General features: G+C 37.8%; 2 protein-coding genes and 1 pseudogene across 18 annotated transcripts in view; 2 read left to right on the forward strand and 1 right to left on the reverse strand.

The window, feature by feature from the left end:
- SCYL3 (SCY1 like pseudokinase 3) overlaps positions 1-8,021 on the forward strand; it is a 41,750-nt gene extending 33,729 nt beyond the window's left edge. For all 7 annotated transcript variants that reach the window (XM_086344772.1, XM_086344769.1, XM_086344770.1 and 4 more), the window contains 4 exons: positions 2,276-2,447; positions 5,248-5,406; positions 6,192-6,865; positions 7,318-8,021. In XM_086344772.1, coding sequence (XP_086200898.1) covers positions 2,276-2,447; positions 5,248-5,406; positions 6,192-6,865; positions 7,318-7,377 — 1,065 coding nt within the window. In that variant the 3' untranslated portion in view covers positions 7,378-8,021. The remainder of the gene's footprint in view (positions 1-2,275; positions 2,448-5,247; positions 5,407-6,191; positions 6,866-7,317) is intronic.
- On the forward strand, positions 1,788-1,905 carry LOC147356717 (5S ribosomal RNA; annotated as a pseudogene).
- FIRRM (FIGNL1 interacting regulator of recombination and mitosis) overlaps positions 6,972-21,521 on the reverse strand; it is a 50,937-nt gene continuing 36,387 nt past the window's right edge. For 5 of the 11 annotated variants that reach the window (XM_086344766.1, XM_086344759.1, XM_086344767.1 and 2 more), the window contains 9 exons: positions 17,591-17,776; positions 15,677-15,799; positions 14,507-14,602; positions 12,793-12,906; positions 11,092-11,196; positions 10,394-10,474; positions 9,430-9,549; positions 8,177-8,356; positions 6,972-7,690 (listed from right to left, as the gene is read on the reverse strand). In XM_086344766.1, the coding sequence (XP_086200892.1) occupies positions 7,667-7,690; positions 8,177-8,356; positions 9,430-9,549; positions 10,394-10,474; positions 11,092-11,196; positions 12,793-12,906; positions 14,507-14,602; positions 15,677-15,799; positions 17,591-17,776 (1,029 nt within the window). In that variant the 3' untranslated portion in view covers positions 6,972-7,666. Of the gene's footprint in view, positions 7,691-8,129; positions 8,661-9,429; positions 9,550-10,393; positions 10,475-11,091; positions 11,197-12,792; positions 12,907-14,506; positions 14,603-15,676; positions 15,800-17,590; positions 17,777-21,521 lie in introns of those variants that run through there. The other 6 variants (XM_086344761.1, XM_086344765.1, XR_015143501.1 and 3 more) reach the window with 5 other exon arrangements.

The following is a 21,521-nucleotide window of genomic DNA, read 5'->3' on the forward strand; positions in this document are numbered from 1 at the left end:
AAGAACTGGACATGACTTAGGGACTAAACAGCATCACGGTTGTTCATAGTAATCTCTTATGACCCTTTGTGTGGTACCAGTTGTAACGTCTCCTTTCATTTACAATTTTGAGTCCTCTCTCAGTGAGTCTTGCTAAAGATTTGTCGATTTTATCTTTGGAATAAATCAGCTCTTCAGTTCAGTCGCTCAGTCATGTCCACCTCTTTGCGACCCTATGAACTGCAGCACGGCAGGCCTCCCTGACCATCACCAACTCCCAGAGTCCACCCAAACCCATGTCCATTGAGTCGGTGATGCCATCCAGCCATCTCATCCTCTGTCGTCCTCTTCTCCTCCTGCCCTCAATCTTTTCCAGTATCAGGGTTTTTTCAAATGAGTCAGCTCTTCGCATCAGGTGGCCAAAGTATTGGAGTTTCACCTTCAGCATCAGTCCTTCCAATGAACACCCATGACTGATGTACTTTAGGATGGGCTGGTTGGATCTCCTTGCAGTCCAAGGGACTCGCAAGAGTCTTCTCCAACACCACAGTTCAAAAGCATCAATTCTTTGGCGCTCAGCTTTCTTCACAGCCCAACTCTCACATCTATACCTGACCACTGGAATCTGCTCTTAGTTTCATTGAATTTCTTTTTTCTATTGCATTTATTTTTGCTCTGTTATTTCCTTCCTTCTACTGACTTTGAGCTTTCTTTTTTTAGCTTCTTGAGATGTAGAATTACTTGCGTGGGATTTTTATTTCTCAGGTAGGCATTTATTAGTATGAACGTTCCTCTTAGAACTGCTTTTGCTGCATCCCATCGATGCATGCATAGATGGTATGTTTTATTTCCATTTTCGTCTCAAGATATTTTTGATTTCTCCATTGACTCATTGGTTGTTCAGTAGCATACTATTTAATCTCCCCATTTTTGAATTTTCCAGTTTTCTTCTTACAATTGATTTCTAATTTCATACTCTTAGGGTCAGAAAAGATACTTGATTTCAGTCTTCTTAAATTTATCAAGATTTGTTTTGTCATGTGACATACAACCCATCTTGGAGACTGTTCCGTGTGCCCTAGAGAAGAATGTGTGTTCTGTTCCTTTGGGATGAAACGTTCTTTGTATATCTAAATCCATCTAATGTGTCATTTAAGGCCAACATTTTCTTACTTTCTGTCTGGATGATCTATCCATTGATGTAAATGGGATATTAAAGTCCCCTGCTATTAATGTATTGCTCTATTTCTCTCTTTAGGGCCTGTTAATATTTGTTTTAGGGACTTCCATGTAGCTCAGACAGTAAAGAATCTGCCTGCAATGCAGGAGACCTGTGTTCAATCCCTGGATCAGGAAGATCTCTGGAAAAGGGCATGGCAACCCATTCCAGTATTCTTGCCTGGAGAATCCCATGGACAGAGGAGCTTGGCAGGCTAGTCCATGGGGTTGCAGAGTCAGACACGACTGAGCAACTAACAACCAGTATTTGCTTTAACTTAGCTGCTCCTATATTTGGTGCATAAGTATTTATAAATGTTATAAATATTGGATTTATATATCATTATGTCATGCCTTCTTTTATTACTCTTTGTTTTAAAGTTTGTCTTGTCTGATTTAAGTATAGCTTCCCTAGATTTCTTTTGGTTTTCATGTGCATGGAACATCTTTTTCTGTTCCTTCACTTTCTATCTATGTCCTTACATGAGAAGCCTCTTATGGCGTCATACAGATGAGTCTTTTTTTTTTTAATCCATTCAGCAACTGTCTTTTGGATGGAGTATTCAGATTCGGCAACAATTTGGGGAACTGCCTACAGCCTTACCACTCTGAATGCATCCATCTCATCTGAGCTCAGATGCTAAGCAGGGTCGGGCCTAGTTAGTACTTGAATGGAAGACCACCTGGGAGTACTTGGTGCTGTAGACTGAAAAGGGCTGAGCCCTTGGGAGGATCTGTGGTGGTGGCTTGGAGGCAAGAGCCGACAGGCATCATAATCTAAAAACTTTTATAGCAACTTAACAGAGTAATCTTATTTCTAATACATTTCTCATGTACTTATTTGACTTCATTTTTATTGTATCTTCAAAAAAGTATCAGGGTATGCTGGATTGGGAAGGGAAAACATTGGTCCTTGACCACAAATAGAGAGCTACTGACCTAGAACACATCTAAGAAATGAAGTTCACTTGAAAAAAAACACAGTCTGATTGCACCCAACTACTTGTTGGGGTTGGGGGGAAAGGCAGAAGAGACAGGCAACATGGTTGTGTCCACTTACTACCCAGTTTACTCCTAGGTTTTACTGGGCCTGCGTGATACCAGCGACTCCATCGTGGCCATTACTCTTCACAGCCTAGCAGTGTTGGTCTCGCTGCTTGGACCAGAGGTGGTTGTGGGAGGAGAGAGAACCAAGATCTTCAAACGCACTGCCCCAAGCTTTACTAAAACTGTGGACCTTTCCCCAGAAGGTAAGAGTGATTAAAAGGTCGTGTTATTGTTTTATTAGATTTTAAACATTATACAAGCAACACAGATAGATTATATTCAAATGATAGAGAATTAAAAGGAAAAAGTTTCTTTCCCTTTTTCACCTCCTTCTAGGGCATCTAAGGTAACCAATTTTAATGGTTTAATGGGAATTCTTTCATCCTTTTGTAAGCCCGCAAACACAAATGTATTTTAACACACACACATAGGATTTCTTAAAAAAATACTATGCACAGTTCCACAACTTGATTTTTTTCATGTTAACAGCTAATCAGGGACCTGTCTCCAGGTCAATACATAACTACCTAATAATTTGTTTTACTGATAGCTGCCTAATATTTCATTGACTATAATTCATTTAGTGACCTCCCTCGCTATTGATGGCTGTTGCACTCCTTTCTAAATTTCTTACTGAGTCAAAGGATATACAGAATATTTTACATCTTAATAGTGTCAGTTTCCAAAACTGAGCCATAGCAGCTCTTAGTGACACCAAATGTTTTAATTTTAATTTCTTTAGATTTTGATGGCCTGTTAGGTGACAAGCTGTTGATTTTTAGGTACTTAAATCGAGAGAAAAAAATCCTTAATTCTGATGTTCCCATTGAAATATTACCTGAGAAGTAGCAGTAATTTCTGGTCTTTATAGGCTATAAAAGAATAAGAATTTTGTATTGACAGCGCCGTTGCTTCTTTGCTCCTTTGTATAACCCTGAAGGTGATGGCCATGTTATGAAGCTCTAAATCTCTGATTCAGTTCTCAATGATAGTGAGTAGAGAGCATGGAAATGGTTATTAGTAAAAAAGAACTGCCAGACTTTTCTCTAATTTTGCTGCCAAGAGAATTTTTAAAGCAACACTGACTTCCTCAAAATTTGAGGAAGTCAGTGTTAGTGCAACTCTGAGGAGCTTGAAGAAGGTGATGTAGAAACTGTCACCACCTCTTCAGCCATGAAACATCCACACCAAACTGAGTGAGGTCTATTGTTACCAGTTTTTCTTTTAGCAGAGCACACCAAGAGCAGATGAAGGGTTTATATTTCATACTAGAGGAATTTCTGGCCATAGGAGAGGAGTGAGGTCTATTGTTACCAGTTTTTCTTTTAGCAGAGCACACCAAGAGCAGATGAAGGGTTTATATTTCATACTAGAGGAATTTCTGGCCATAGGAGAGGATATGCATAGTTTTGAGATAAGGACGGAGAAGGCAATGGCAACCCACTTCAGTACTCTTTGCCTGGAAAATCCCATGGGTGGAGGAGCCTGGTAGGCTGCAGTCCATGGGGTTGGGAAGAGTCGAACACGACTAAGCGACTTCCCTTTCATGTTTCCTTTCATGCACTGGAGAAGGCCATGGCAACCCACTCCAGTGTTCTTGCCTGGAGAATCCCAGGGACGGGGGAGCCTGGTGGGTTGCCATCTATGGGGTCGCACAGAGTCGGACACAACTGAAGCGACTTAGCAGCAGCAGCAGAGAAAAGTCTGGCAGTTCTTTTTTACTAATAACCATTTCCATGCTCTCTACTCACTATCATTGAGAACTGAATCAGAGATTTAGAGCTTCATAACATGGCCATCATCCTTCAGAGTTATACAGCTTTACATGTTGAATTAACAAAAGTCCCCACTCCCAACAACTTTATTTATTGGATGGGGTTTTCTGATTCTAGATATTTTACATACTCTCCATTTGGATCACTCTATAATCTGAATAGGAAACAGAAAAGGGCACCAAAGCATCAATAGCGGTTAAGTTTTTATTAAAATAGATTTTCATGAAAACTTTAATCCCACTGACTTGCCAAGTTAGACTCCTCATCCAGGATGGCTGAGACCCCGGTGGCAGCTTGTATCCCAGATCTCTGGTAAAGAGAGGCCCTGGTCCTATAGGGCAGAGGGGCTGCTGGGTGAGGGGCGTGTGTAAAGGAGGTACTCTTAGATTTTTTTTCCTTCTTCTAGTTTACCTGCATGATCAGACTTAAGAATGAAGGCTGATACTAAGGTTTATGAAAAATGTACCTGAGGGAAATAAGTCTGCAAGAACAAGAGTTAGGGAAGACAATGTAGAGAAGGGGACAATTTGTAAGAAAAATTAGTAGGTTTCAGCAGGGAGGGAGGATGGTGGCAGAAATATGCAAGAGGGTGGTGGGCTTGCAAAGATCAGTCTGGGGTGAGGAGGGGAGGTGCGGCCTGTGATGACTCAGCCCAGGCCACCCCCTCATTTCCCTAAGGCAGACAAAGTAGTCAGAAATTTTGCTAGGATCCTTTTGACCAGTACTCATTCTTAAAAGTATGAACTTTCTAAAAGGTGCTAAAGACTACATTTTCTTAAAACATTTTTCTTTTTCCAGTTGGGAGTTAAATGTCCATAACATAAAATTTACTATTTTAAACATTTTAAAGTGTACAGTTTTGTGGCATTAAGTACATTCATATCCGTGTGCTTGTACTCTTTATTCTTAAAAGGAAAGTAGAATCAAGTACAGTTTTAAATCACCACTGAGATGTTTTTAAAGGCTGTTAACTTTTATAACTAGGTATCCTAGTTTTCTCTCTGTATTCCAAATGCTTACCTAATGCTTGAATCCTTTGTTTACCACCATGTGGACACTTCCATAGTAGGTATGACTCTCCAAATATTTGGAGACGTCCTCTCTCAGCAGGTTATCTCTGATCTGTGTTAAATATACCCTTCCTCTTAACTGTTGCTTACCTAACATGTGATAGGAAAAGAAGCAATTTACTACTCTTTCATTTTTTGGAGTTTTTATTTATCTTCAGATTCTCCTGTGCACGTCACCTGCAGCCAGCGCAGTCAGAGCTTGCCAATCTTGAAGAACGCCCCCCCTGGCATATTCCCTAAATGTTTTTCTGGCAACATGCCCATCAACAGCAAGAAGCACATACCACGAGATTACTACAGTACTTTTCTACAGACAGGTAGATTTATTAAATTTATACAGCTGTTCCACTGCTTGGTGAATGTTTTCCTGAGTAATTAAAATTCTGAAACTAAAGGGCACTTTGGGACTATTGAGACTTAATTCTCTTATTATTTACAATTACGTAGTCAGCTTGGGTGCATCTTTTTTCCCTGGACTATAGGGTAAATACTTGTGTTTTCTTCGTAACTGGTGGAGACATTGCTTGCATTCTTTTTTGCACCAGATACTTCACTTTGGGGACTTTCCCCAAATTATATCAAAGTATGATAGTTCTGGAAGATGTTATCAGGTATACCATGAAAGAGGAGTTCTGTGGTTAAATAAGTTTGTGGAATTAAGCACACAGTCAGACCGTACTACAAAGGACTTCATGACTTGACTATGCTTATGAAAATCTATTTAAAATGAGGATATGTTAAAGTGAGGCAGCCTACTTGAGCATACAACACTTTCTCAAGGTGTACATAATTAACGTCTTGAGGGTATCAGTACCTGGCTAGAACATTTTTGTATTTGTTATAAATAAATAGTATGTTTGAGTATTTAGTAAAGGATTAGGTGCTCCAGTTAATTGTTGCTTGGTATGTGCCCATCAAATCACATTTAACTTGTATCTTTGTTGGTTTATGTTCTGCTGGGCTACCTCATAGTTCAGTACACATGGGTTATTTCCAAGGAATTGGGTCTATACATTTCTTCAGTGTTTACTTTCTCCTAAATATATTGCATGTCTTAACCAACATTTTATGAGAATAACTCTTATACATATCCCCCCCACAGATGATCAATTTTCTCAGCCTATCAAATTTCCCATCAATGGCATCTCCGAAGTGAAAATTACCTCAGGAGACAGTGAAAATTTCCCATCAAGTTCTAAAAAGGCTGAGGAGTGGCCTGACTGGAGTGAGCCTGAGGAGCCTGAGAACAAAACTGTCAACGCAGAGGTTTGTCCTGCAGATCCCCACGCAGCGGCCCAGTCCCCGCTCACTAACCTGAATGCAGAGGAAGAGCCTTGGGATGACTTTGAGCCCGGCAGCTTAGATACTGAAGTAAATCTGGAAGGTGGAATGATGCCCACAAGACCTGTTACCTCAGGGGAGCAAAAGGCCACTCCTGCTTTGCCTTCAAAATCAAGCCTACCCCCAAAGACCAGTCTTGCACAAAGCAGGGATGACCCAGACCAAACCAAGCCACCGAAAGTGTTGTCACAAGAAAGGCGCCTTAAAGTTCCATCAGAACTGGGTTTAGGAGAGGAGTTTACCATTCAGGTAAAAAAGAAGCCAGTGAAAGACCCAGAGTTGGACTGGTTTGCTGATATGATCCCAGAAATTAAGCCTTCAGCTGCTATTCTTATTTTGCCTGAACTGAGGACAGAAACAGTGGTTCCCAACAAGGATAATGTCTCATCAGTGATGCACTTTTCCTCAAAATTCGCTGCAGCAGAAATTACTGAGGTGAGGATTATTAAATTGTGTTATTAGTTTACATATTTCCCTCTCACAGGCAGCAGTTATATTGTCCCATTTATAAAGAAAAAAAAAATACACTCTTTCCCAGTGATAGAAGACTGATGTCCACAACTGGTTTATTAATGTGATCAGAAAATGAACAAAATCAGTTCCTGTCAATGGCATCTTTTTTTCTTCCCCAGGAAAATGTATTAATAGAAATGCTTGGGCTAAGTGTTAAATAGTTCTTGTGAAAGTTTTTTTTTAATGCTGTGATTTTGTAACAGCGGAACCAAAGTGACCCTACTTTTCACGTTTCTGTTATAGTAAATTATGTATGAAGAAATGTATTCTGGCGTCAAAAGACACGTGTTGGGCCCCTTTTAAATTGCCGATCTTTCAAATCTGAATGTGACTTGTTTCAGCAGGTTGCCCTTGTTTGCTCTCTTTCGTTGCAGGGAGAGTCTTCAGGCTGGGGGGAAGATGGTGATCTGAACTGGGACGATAACAGCTGGTGACAGTGGCTGCAAGTCACTTTTCAGGAGAAAAGATTTCTTTAAAACAAACAAAAAAATCAAACTAATACCTCAGAAGCAGGCACTGCAGATGAGAAAGCCCCAAAGCATCCTGATTTTCTCATGTCAGGCGCTCTTTATCCAGTCTACCAATGGAAGGGAGAGGAGACCTGGCTTGCTGGCGGAGAGCCCTGGGCAGTGCAGAGGTTCACAGCCCTTCTCAGAGGGAGAGCCTGTGCGTCTGACAGAGGCCAGTTTCTGTGAAGAGCAAGTGGCTGTGGAAAGGTGGAACTTACTGCTTTCTTCCAGAGCAATTCTGGAAGTAAAGAAAATAAACACAAAAATTCAAGCTGATTAGCTTAATTCTGTGCCATTTCTTTGTCAGAAGAGTAAACTCTATTATGGAATACAACTTACTGAAAAACTTTTAGCTATAAAGTATATAAATGATTTTAAATTGCTAAGGTTTCCTTAGGCAGCTTATTTATTTGTTTACAGAGGTACTATATGAGTGAGTGGCCCTGTGGAGACCTGGGCAGTTACCGACTGTTCCACTTGTATTACCTTGTACCAAAGTCCTTAATGAGAAATATCCCCCACAATCCTGCTCTCTAAATGTCCATAAATAAAGACTTATTTTCACTAGATTCAACTTCATAAAAGTTTTATGTGTTAGATCATGTACAGATATGTCAATATTTTCATTTACAAAATGTACTATAGGGTAACAAAAATATCATATTCAACTCATTTACCTAGTTGACAAAATGGTCTAGTCCACTAACTCTTCACCTTAGAGTACCTGACGTTTTAGCTTATCAATCCTTTCCTGAAGCGTCTCCATTTCCATCAGGAGCCAGTCTGGAGGAGGAGACTTCTGGAGTAGTAACTCGATCGCCTCCAAGGCTTCTGTTGCCGCTTTCAGTGTTGACCTGTACTCATCTTCTGAGGGGAGCTCGTGACGGGCTCTTTTCACACAAGGCTGGCAAATGAGAAAAACATGTAATGCCATAATCCCCGTTCCAAACAGAACTTTCCTTTTGGACTAAAGCTTACAAGGACAAATTCTAAAATTGTCAAGTTTTATACGAAAATTTTATTCTAGTCTTTGGCTCACAAGGGCAGGAGACCCTTACCCCCGCCTTCATCTGGAGAGAGACATGAAGGCAGTGTTGATTTGCAACAGGGATTCAGGGTGCTACCACAACTGATGCTCAGGGTCCGAGGAAACGAAGAGGTGCTGCCTTGTCCAGTGACTTCAGGTGAGTGTTCTTTAGCCATATAATCTGTCCTTACAAAAAAGCCCCAAGTATGAATTATTTAAAATGCCCTTTTCTTTTTAATGCTAAGTTTATAATGATGCTTTCACTGCACCAGAAGGAGGACGAAGGGTTAGAGCCATACAGTTTTTAAAATCATTGTCTTCCTACAGATGGTCGTAATATATAAATTCTTTAGGGCTTATTTACACTACTGATATATTTAACTTCGTAGATTTAAGGCATAAAAGTTAACATGTCTTGAAAACCACTTATTGGGTTTTTAAGAGTTGTAACTTATATTTACCATTATGGATTGCCATTCCAAATATACTATTAGTGCTCAAACAATTTTGAGTATCCTTAGAAATGTCAGATTTCTGCCTTATGATAGATATAATTTCTGGACTGTGATGAATGAAGCAAAGGATCAAACTAAACACTTAAGAAGGTATGTGAATCAGTTTTCTTCTGTGGTTCAGAAACTACTGCATTTGTAGCATCACTGGTACAAAGACATAACTTTTCCAAAGGTTATTGCAAATAGTTTAAAGTTATATTAAAAGTATATTCAGTATGATGTTTAAAACATTTTTTGGAGTCCCACCTCTGTTCTCTGTGTTGTCAGCCTTCCAGAAAGAAGAAATGTGATTTTTAAAAGAGCAACTACCATAAAACAATTTCACATGTCTATTCTGTACGAGGCAAAGAACCATGCTAGTTTCTGTTCTACTGTTGTAAGTAATAAAGCACATTTTTTATTAAAGCTTGATCCACACTGAAGAGCAGTCCATACCTGTAAAGATGACATCTTTGTTTCTTCTTGAGTAACTTTAGCAAAAGGCTCCCAGAAAGTACCTTTTTCCTGTTTGATACGTTCCAGTCTCACAGCTGTAGTTTCATCTACAAACCCCGTCTGCCAGAGATCATGAAGAACCAAGTAAATACCAACATTAGCACTCTCAACTCGTTATCAAAATGGTGTGATACTCAGTGAAAAGACCTGTGTGTATTAAATGCCGAATGTTTAACTACAAGGCTCAGCTTGTGAACTATGCAAATTCTGGAAGTAAGTTGGACTCGTCTGTAAAAATTATTCTCAGTGTGATTTGGGTAAAAATATTTTACAGTGTACGCCTTCCCTACAGAGAAAAAAAAAAAAAAAGATTATCTGCTAGCCTTTACTGAACAGGGTGAGAAATTTTTAAAAGAAACATGTACACACCCTTACTTACATCCAGCTTATATACAATATATGCATATATACAAAAAAGAGACATAGCCCACTTCAATGAGATATTCTTAAGAAAATTAAGTACTTAAGCATAATTCACTTGATCCTAGTATTCTAAATTTGTGGTTTAACTGTTCTATTAGTGTTTCGGTTAACCTTTAACTTACATCTTACCACTGTCCCCATGTAAGTTTCAAAGCTCACACAAAATATGGGAGCCACTATTTGGAAAAGTCCTGATTGGATTATGGTGGTGAATATGACCCTCTTGGGCCTACAATTCCACATGTGAGTCTAATGATGGTGAGTTACTGGTGAGGGATCCGCATTCTTTTTCTCTGGGCCTGGATGATCAATGCTGCAGTATCCCAGACTACAGCCAGAGTGACCCAAGTGTTTCACTTCTGACCTGCAGTGAGGTCCCAACTGCTTAATAAGCTAACAGGATATTCAACCTGGCAATAATTTTTAAAAAGTAACATAACAAAATGTGTTCTGCTACTTGGATGCTATACAAATAAAATACCTTCTCCAAAAAGGATACAACTTTTTTCTTTGTTTCTTCAGAACTGAGACATTGTGGAACTATCTCTTCATGAGTAGTTCCCTATTAAAAGATTGATAAAAAACTAATTTCAGTACATTTTAATAACCTGCAAAAAGAAGTACACAAGTTTTAAGAGCTACTTTAATTAAAAATGCAACTTTAAAAGAAAAATCACTCAAAAAATAATAAGCTCATAGTTATTTGAGGGTGCACAAGTATAAAGTTGTGAGCTGTAACGATTTCTGCCCAGTCATCCCAACATTTTTGGGTCCCATTGTGATGAAGGGCAGGACTGTACAACGGCAGCTAAGAGTAAAAGCAGCCCAGGGCAGGGTCGCCTTCTCTACAGAGCTGAGCTAACAGGTCTGTGTTCATCAACTTAGCTCCCGTGAAAGGTGGAGATGAAATATATTATCATTCAACCCCAAATAGCATCTGAATTAGGACACCTAGTCTGAGTGCCTGTTCTGTCATTACTACTGAGGACCTTAGGAAAATCACTTCCCTTCTCTGGACTTCATTTTTAGATCCTGTAAAACAGAAGGCTAGCAATATCTCCTCCAGAAATTTTATGGCTAAGATACAAAAAGCAGCTCTATACATGTTTTTGGAATATTTTGCAATATCAGAAAATGTTTTAGAAATCATTGTGATAGACTGGCCTTCTAATTAATTACCTCAGCAAACTGAGTAAATGCCTCCAAGGAATGTTGTTCCAGTAGCCAGTTCCTGTCAGCTAGCAGTGAAGCAAAAACAGAAGACAGGCTGGGCAGAATTCTGTCCTACAAAGAAAACCAAACCTTATTAGAGGAGAACCTCAGCAGAGTACATTCCTTATCAGTTTTCCTTAATTCTGTCTCAGGGAACACAATAAAACGTGTTCAATTGTGTCCCTCCTTTGCTCTAAGCCCCACTGCCTTTGTGTTAGCTCTCCTTCCGATGTACTTCCAGCTGGGGGGTGTTCGCTTCCATTTCCCCTGTTCTGGCGATGCCTCCTCAGGCACCTGCCTGGTTTGCTCCCTCAGCGTCAGGTGTTACCCACATGTCACTACGGTGAGGACTCCAGTGACCAAGTCTGATTTCAGACTCTACTCCCACATATACATTCTTTCTTCCCCTTCTCTTGCTTTATTTCTCTCCATAGCACTCACCACCAATTTAGTCCTTTTCATATATCCCCACTTTAGTACTCTGTTGCTTCTCAACAGGCTGAGGGTATTTATTAGTTTGATTTACTGAATACTGAATCCCCAGCGATCAAAATAGCACCTGACATATAACAAGAACTCAACTTTTTCTTGAATGGAATAAATGAATTAATATCACATGGGTTAAATGCCTCTCATATGCTGATGAATTCCCCCAAATTTCTTTAGATCTTAACTTCACTCTGAGAATAGGTAAAGTAATTTCTGCTTTTATTAAACATTTGCTCCGTAGGTTCTGGGCCCCGCAGGGTCCATGGCTATGGCACTGATGAAGCAGAATTTCAGAATACATTTACATTCATTTTATGCTAAAAAGATAGCTCAAATGCAAGTATCTTTGAATACTTCTATCCAGAGAGTTGAAAAGAAGCTGTCAACTCTACACTTACCTCAAGAAACACAACTTTACGTGATGGAAAGCAACAGTATGGTATTGTCTACCTTTGAACAAGAGAGCCCTTTACAAACTAACCAGTTCAAGTTTTGGTTTCAAGGTTTTAATTATTTAACATGTACTGAGAAAACATTCATCATATTTTTGCCCCACTTACATAACAAGTTCTCAGCACTGAAATCTTCAGTATGACCTAGAAGTAGGGGGAAAATGTCAAGTGTCTAGAATTGTCTTGACCACAGTAGTAAGGAAGGAAGAACTCAATTTAGGAGGAAGACTTCTTTTTGCTGTGAAGTATGTCTTAAGATTCAGTAGAAGTGTATCACCAGGCCTTTACAGTTTTATAAATACGTATTTATTTGTCAACTATATATACTTCGCAAAATCTTCAAAAATATCTTCTAAAGAAACAAATAGGCTCCCTTTAATGAATATAGAAACCAAGAGAATAACTGATAAATCACCCAATTTCCTCACTATACATTGTTCCCTAGAAGACATACTTTCCTTCCTTAGGAACTTGGTATGCTAGAACCCAACTATCATAAATCTTACTGTAGCCAGTTCTATAAATTATTTGTATGTCAACATATATTTTTCTAAAAGTAAATGACTTGAGTTATACTAAGACAGTAACCCTCTCTTCACAAAATAGTTTTTCTCCAATTTTCATTTGTCAGCAATCCATAGAATTCCAGAAATTAAAGCCTGAAAATCCCTCAGTAATTATGAGAGATTTTGTTAACATGGGAACAACAGGATTAAGAGAGTATTACCTGGATAGTTTGAGGTATAAAAAGTTTTCCCAGAGAAGAGAGAAAATCCAGAAATGCCAATCGAACATGGTCAGGAGGCTCTAATTTAAGCAGTGAGGTCTGCAAAGTTATAACCTGCAAAGTATAACCAAAGATGCAAAGATCAAAGAATAGTTACAAGCAGTTATAAAACAAGTGCTTTGTAGAGACACGACTAAGATTTTGATGGGTATGCAGGACGGGAAACCAAACCAAACCCAGGACAGTCAAAGATTCTACAAAGCCTACACTTCACAGGTGGAATTTGAATAAAACAATAAAATCACTCATTCAGTTACTACCACAATATTAGTCTTAACCAACCATTGAAATAAAAAATTAAAAATTCATGCGTTTCTGAAAAACAATATGCTAGTGTTCTTCCTTTAAATCTTTAAAAATTATTTTGCATTTTAAATTCTAGAACGAGAAGTTCATTCTTTAAACACGGATTGGCAAACTTTCTGTAAAGGGCCAGAGGGTAAATATTTTGGATTTGTTCCTTGTTGCATACATATATATATATAGATATTTTAACAAACCTTTAAAAATGTAAAAAATCTTCCTTAGCGCTTCTGATGAAAACAGGAGAGCAGAACCTAGTCAGGAGGCCAAAGTTTGCCTGGTGTAAAGGACACTGAAATAGTCTTCTATGGAAGCAGTGTCTCAATGAATAATTTACTTATGTTGAAAATTTTAAATGTTATTTGGATTTTTTAAAAATAGGTACAATTACATCAAAACTATCAGTATTTTTCAAAAAAGATTAGAATCTTCAGAATCAACATATTTGAGTCAGTTATTTTACTACATTCTCTGTAAAACATATATAGTAACTAAAAATATGCCTAATCAGTAAACATTTTTTAATGCTAAGTTCTTCATATACACAACCAAAACCAGAGCTACTAAAAACAAGGTGTTGCTAGTCTCACTCTCTGCAATATGCTGCTGCTGTTGCTGCTGTGTCGCTTCCTAAATAGGAAGGACTGGCTTTACCTCGGAATAGTTTTCTTAAGTGACAGTAAGCTTAAACCAACAATTAGGGGATCGGGTCTGTCTAGTATGAACTCATTCCAGATCCTCAAATCACTTCAGGTAAGATGAAGGCCTTCTCCCCTTTTCCCTCTCTCCATCACTTAGAACCACCCAAAGCAAGGCATACCTGAGGCAACACCACGAGGATCCCCCAGTGGCCCTGGTTCTGCCAGGTCCAGCCATGCAAGCTAGGGACCAGAGGAAGAATTCAGTAGTGCTCCTCATTTTATTTCTTCAAACAAAATGAGGATTATCCTCAAGTCCATGTTGGTTTTATTGCATAGCTTCCCTAGTGGCTTAGATGGTAAAGAATCTACCTGCAATGCAGGAGACCAAGGTTCGATCCCTGGGTTGGGAAGATCCCCTAGAGAAGGAATAGCAACCCACTCCAGTGTTCTTGCCTAGAGAATCCCATGGACAGAGGAGCCTGGTGGCCTACAGTCCATGGGGTCCCGAAGAATTGGACAGGACTGAGTGACTAATGCAACTTCAACAACAGCTTCTGGCATACCTTTGAAAATGCTATAAAGGCAGGGTTCCCAGGCGAACTGACTCCTAACCTCAGGGTTTCCTAAGCAGTTACCAGCAACAATGAAACAGGTCTGACTATTCAGTATCAAAGAGATAAGAGAATAGATAGCTTGCCCACTATTCTTACCTGACTTACTAGCTGAGGATCTAAAGTTTGAATGAAAAATCCCAGCAGTGGAAGTAAAAGACTGAGTGTCTGCTGAACATAAGGTTGATCTATTACCTTAAATAAGAAGCACAAAATAATTCTGGTGAAAATTTTCCATTACATAAGACTAGCAACATTCATATTTATTATATTCCAGGAAATATGCTAAGCACTTTATATTTATTACTTCACTTATTCCTTATAACTCTGAAGCAGGTATTATTACCCTCACTTTACTACTAAGAAAAGGGTAGAGAGGTTAAATAATTTCCTCTAGACACACAGGAAAAAGTATAGCCATGTTCTAAACCCAGATTTAATTCAGATGGGCATCTCATTATTTTTATCTGTCATAGAAAAAGCTTGCTTATTCCTTAGTCTTCTTAAAATTCCATTTCTCCTCTCCAGAACTCTTGCTTCTATTATGATATTATAAGCTTTATCACCAAGAAAGATCCTCAGTGAATATTTATTGAATAATTTAATGAGGATTAGGGGAAAGCACTTGAAGCTAAAATGCTGCAACAGTGAAATCTAACCATATACATAAACTTTAATGATAAAATATCATCTGCAAAACCATTTCTGTTAGTTCACAAACATTAATGTTGCCTTCAGCTTCCACTGACTGGGACACCCAGAGGCCAGTATTTCAACTTATCAATGTCATAGTTAGATATTTAACTAAATATGATTTTTAAATTACAATGATCTGTGGGACATATATCATTCTAATTCTAGCCTGATTTTGGCTTTTCTGGAGAAGAGGAATACAAGTTAACCACATCCATTTACTTGCCCCTTCTACTATTAAGCCAGACCACTCTCCCAGTGCTCAAAAGATTTTATAAAAGAACTCCAGAATCACAGAAACAGGCCATAGCAAACAAAGAAGAAAAAACAGTAAGAGTTGAAAATAGTAGCTAGACTGTCACTGTCACTTCACTACTTTCTAGTTTTATTAATATAATTCTATCAACTTAAATAGAACTGGCTGAAAGAGTAAAAGTAGGTATTTTTAAGTTCTAATCACAAGTGCTACCAAGAACCTAAAGTAATTACATACATTTTACTCTGTATGGAAATTTCATTCTCTTTTTCAGTATTTTATTTGTTCTTCAGCAAAATGATTATAGTTGCCTTCCTTACCAGTTTAACATTTAAAAGAATTGAAAGCTGACTTCCAACTTCCTTAATTGCAGTTTGCTGCCCCAAATCCAGAGCTTCACCAGAAGAATTACATACAGCAAGCAGAGCAGAGAGCACTGTGTTCTAAAGGCAAGAGACAGGGAAAGGACCTGAGTGCAGACATCAGTTTAAAGGAGCTGGAACCCAATTACCTGTAGGTTTTGAGTTACCTCTAACTCTTCATAAAAACACTAGAAGTGTATTTCTAAGACCCAAAGCCATCTTTTCAGCAATGTCTTAATACATGTATTATGTTAGCCAAATAAGATGTATTTATAGAAACACTCAAATTTTTGGCCAACCAATATATTTTGTTAAAACTACTTTCCTTATACACAGAAACATTAGCTTCATTTTCCTAAAAAAATTTTTTTTCCTTTTAGGTTGAAAATTTAACAAAATGGAAACTGCATCATATTTTAAAAAATAGATTTGATACAAATGGCCAATACGGTCAAGCTAATTCATACTATTTATCAACTAAATTTTTTTCACATTATGTACTTAGCAACCTTTTAAAGTTTACTAAATTATTGTTGCTGTTGTTGTATAATTACTCTTTAAAATTTTTTAGCAACACTGCCTTCAGTAAACAAATATAGTACCTAAGTACACTATTTAGAATTTAAAACAAAAGATAATTTTTCCTGGATTCACTCTTAATGATATATCAAATGTCTGTCTCTCTGGCCAGGAATGGGGTTGGTTGGCGTGTGGTAACAATCAGTAATTTTGCCCTTCATCCATTATACTTCAACAACCACACTTAATTTTATGTAATCACCACACAGCTTTTAACTTATGATTAACTTATTTCCTTTTACAATAAACATTAAATAACTTGCTGATCTGGTTTTGGTCATAGAGTAAAGCCGTTGAATTTTAGAAAATAGGTGCTTTTATTTTATCTAATACAAAAGTTTTTGTCTTTACTATAGAAATTTGTGTATAATGAATACAAAACCTGAACAATCTCACCAATAAAGGCACATAGAAATATTTCCTTTCAATATATGTAAATGTTTTAAATTATCTTTATGATTAAGGTCAAATGCCACTATGTAATAGAGTATCGGAACATTTACACTCAGTTTAGAAATATAAGTCTCAAGAAAACCCTGAATTCAATTTAAAATTGCAAATAAGCCCTCACCCCTTTGAATGCTCTGTGCCCATCCTTGCTTGATTTGTCTCTTATCACAAACTGATATATAATATGTATCTAAGTTTTACATATATATATATATATATACACACACACACACATGTGTGGGTGTGTTACTTCTTTGTCCACAGCTAAAGAATGTAAGTCCATGAGAGCAGGAATTTTTGTTGGTTTTGTTCTTTGATATATTTTTATCTCCAATGCCTAAAACAGAGCTTGGCACATATAAACACTCAAAATATGCTGAGTGAATGATGAATCAAAGAATGTGCAAATAAACACCAAACAACATGTACTATATTCAGTTTCTAAAATTGTATTTTGACTTATAGATCAACTTCTTTTTTATTTCATTATTTTAAGAGGGCGCATTCTAAATAGAAAGGTATATAAAGACTCAGAAGAGATTTGCATAAAATGAGGGTTGTACAAAAAGAAGAATCTTCTCTACCAAATCTAGAAATATGTCAGCAAATATACTACAAATAAAGTATTTCATAATGTGTTTCGTGTTGTTCCACCCTCCCCTCTCATATTTACATCAATCAAGATAATAGCACATTTCTCACAGACTCTTACAGTGTAGAAATATGAAACTCTTGCTAGATTCTGAGGGCACAAACTGTGTCTTTTTAACAACACATCCCCAGTAACTAAAGCAGCTTCATAAACAGCTACAGAACGAATCAAGGCCATCATAATGCACTTACCAGAGACTCAAGTTCTTCTAGCGTGCGGTTACTGCCTAGCCACTTCATACACCATGCAGTACCTGCTCTGGTGACCTCAAGTGCAGTTTGTTTCCTAAGCTCAGCAGGTAATGCCTGAAAGGAAATATACTGCCACAGAAGCAGATTTTCTGTTTCTTTTGGGGGAAATTTCTGGATAAACTCCACCTGAAATTAATTGTTAAAAAAACAAGAGTAACAGACAGTCTAGTGAACTGATACACCAAAGCTAAGTATTAGCTTCCATATTTAATATTTTTTTAAAGTTCTTGGGATTTCCCCTGGTGGTCCAATGGTTAAGTCTCTGATTCTGCACTTCCAGTGCAGGGGGTGCAGGTTGGATCCCTGGTAGGAGAACTGAGGTTCCCACATGTTGTGTGGGTGGTATGACAAAAAATAATAGTTCTTAACTGCATAACAGTATCACAAGGTACCAGATCAATGTAGCCTAAATGAACATGCATTTTAGTTATTTTTGTTTTTGCATTTGTTTCCAAATTGAAAAAACAGGTTAAGTGCAACACGATATAAATGCATTAAGAAATATTAAATAATGTATTTCATTATTAGTCATGTCAGCTATTTTAAATGCTTCTACCCAATAAGTCTATTTTTCCCTAAGAATCAGTGTACTCAACAACTTGTACAGCTAAATCAAAAGTAATATTCAAAAATACACCAACAAGATTGATTTAACCAACCTTTGTGGCTTACTACTTAGCTATCACAGAGAAGCAAAGGTCACAGGTTCAGTTTTCCAATGGGCTATCCAGCTCTGCTCTACTTTAGACAACATATGAAACTCATTCGCAAGTGTTCAGAACAGTATGGTTGGCAAAACAATTATACCACTGAAATAATTCAAAGTGTTTGCCAGGTTAACAGAAAAACAGTATTGTTAAAATGCCACGTTAACGGACTAGATAAAAATGGCAAAAGTTATTTTAAGAAAGAGTTAAACTGTTAAGTCAGTTTCTGGTGGAAAAACTGCAAAAGCAATGGTGTACTTAATTACTAATTAAGGTATACTCTAGGAATATTGATGTAATTTTTAAGAAGAAGAATTCAATTTATAATATCCAAAATCTACTTGCTGAATGACAGAAAAAAAATTTTCTTACATCAAAAATGAGAAAAGAAAAAACACACCACTATATTAAATCTGACAGAGAAACTCTTCTACATTATATATCATATTTATATTTGAATTTTATTTGTTTGGAGAAAATACTTAGCTGTCAACACAAGGGAGAAATTACATAGCTATCTTCTGGGACAGCTGATAAAGCCAGAAAAATGGATCCCTTCTTGAGCTATGCATCTATTACAACAGGCAGCTTTACTCTTGAAACCAAACTACATCAGGAAAGCCAAGAGAATTGTGCCAACTAACATCAATTCAAACAAGACCTTTCTTTATAATAAAGTCCAGTGAGTGAATGATTTCCCTTTCCAAAATAGAACTATAAGTAATAACACCCTGGACAACATAGGTAGGAGTTGCCAAGATCTGTTACATACAAAGACTGATTTATTTATTTACTATTCTGGGTTTGAAAACCTTGGCCTCAACACAGTTTGCAAGATTTAAAACTGCTAGTGCTGACAGTTCACAAGGAGTGAAATATAAGGGGATCTAATGTGCAGAGCACATGACTTCCCTCCTTAACACTGAGAGAAAAATACACCAGTGGGCTTAAAATGCAAATATATTAAGTAATCTTTCCTTTACATGAAAATGGTAGCACAGCTGCCAATGTGCTTCAACCAGACCATACTAATATCCTTTCCCCCCAGGTAACCTCAGGAAATAAAAAAGCATATTTCCTAGGGTAAAAGGGCGTAAGGAGGCAGAGGCAACATCCCACAGAGGAGGGCTCTGAAGCAGCTGCATGAAAACCAGCTAAAAACAATACGGGAGCCATGCAAAGAGCACAGACTTGGAAGCAAATCAGATCTTATCTGAATCCTAGCTCAGTCACTTATTATGTGTGAGCTTGGAGAAGGTCTTTAATTATCCTGAGTTATTGAATCTTCATCTGTAAAATGGACATGATAACATATCTATCCCACAAGGCTGAGGTAAGGATTAAAAGAATTAAAGTGCCTACTACAAAACCTGGTCCATAGTATAGTCTGAAAAAAATACAGGCTTCCCTGCTGCTTCCTTTAAGATGCTGGATCATGTCTTAAGAGAAAAGGAAAAAGAGCTGACATGACATGACATGATAGAAGAACTAACACTTGTTAAATGCTTACCTGACGCATATATACACTCTTATCTCCTTGAGTCTCACAACTGCCGTCTAAGTAATAATATTTCAATTCTAGGATTAACTAATTCTCCCAAGCGCTCTCAGAACAGGAATTCAAATTCAGGTTTCTCCCTTAATTTTAAGTGTTATACAGTAACTTGAACACAGCAGGAAAAATCAGTATTTGATAAATGAAGGAAAATGTTACAAGTAACCCCTCATTTATCCATAACTTCATATCTGATAGTTGCAATTAGTAAATTTCAGAATAAACTGAGAAGTATATAAGAGATCTCTAAACATACACTAGAGTTTGTTATAACAAACCTGCTAGAACTCACCTGGGGCTAATTCATTCTGAGTTGTATTATCCTAAAAGTTAAAATTTCTCAACTCTGGGAAAAGAATTTTATTCCTATAAAGTGAGAAAATCGAGGATCTCTTCCAAATCCCACTTCTTCAGGAAGGGCCTGCCAGTTAAACAGGGCTTCTAGGAAGAACCATATACCAGGAACCAAGAGTATGACCTTTGACAGGGGAGTGGAAGGTATTAAAATTGCACTTGGAGCAGACAACTCTTCAGGAGTTTTAGAGGCATGAACAGCAACCCTAACATGTTTTCTGGAGGGCGATGAGGTGGGCCTGCTGTGCTTTTCTGCCTTGGAGACACCTAAGGAAGAGGGCCAGAAGGTCAGTGTGGCTCCTCGCTACCCTGCCATCCTCTCTTGGCAGGAAAGCAGGCATGGACTTGGGGTAAATACTCTGGTCAGAAATAACTCAGCCTTTACTGAGTACCCTCTAAACTCAGCACTATGCTAAGTATTTCACATATATTATCTCTAAATCCTTATGAAGTTTTCCAAAATAGTTACACATTTCTGTCACTTAGTAGGCAGGCAAACAGTTTCAGAAACAATGACTTGCCCAAGGTCATATTAAGCCAGGATTCACACCAAGGCCTTTAACCCACTTCACTAACCTAGTGTTTCCCCAGCTTATATCCATGTCAGAATCATGTAGGAATTTAATAAGAACAAAAACAAGTTACTGAGCCTCACCCAACAGCCACCACTCCATACCCATTCTATTCACAGGCTTAGGTCCTGGAACAGGTTCCAGGACCTGTATTTTATAAAAAGTTCGTAAGAGCTCCAAAGTGACTAATCCAAGGGACTATACCAGGCTACCAAGGTTCCTGTAACTGGAGAATCTCCTCTGTCACACAGAGCTTGTCTTCCTCACAATGGCAAACAACTAGGGCTCATCATACTTCCAATTTTCCCCAGAAAGTTCAACTTGTTTACTTTGAAAAAGATAAAGATATCATTTTCATTTAGAGCATAAGTAATATTCTAGCTCTTCAAAATAAGTTAAAGGGACAGGGGATACAGAACCATTTCATTCCAAGTATCTTAAATGTATGAGAAATAAGAAGAAAGAAGACAGAGTTAGATGTACTCAACCTCCACCTACTCCTCCGCCATCTTGTTCTCTCAGAAGACAGAGTTAGAATGATTATCTGTAACTTGCAGTAAAGACACTGACAAGGACTCTCTCCTTGACCAATCTTAAGTCAAGCTCTTCTTAGCTCTCTTCTTGAGAAGACTTTGACCCTGGGCTTGTATCCATCTTTTCTGGGTCTTGCATTATCCAATTTT

This window comes from Bos grunniens, chromosome 16 (assembly GCF_055505025.1).
Source record: "Bos grunniens cultivar Pamir isolate PY7600 chromosome 16, Bosgru_T2T1.0, whole genome shotgun sequence".
Taxonomy (NCBI): Eukaryota; Metazoa; Chordata; class Mammalia; order Artiodactyla; family Bovidae; genus Bos; species Bos grunniens.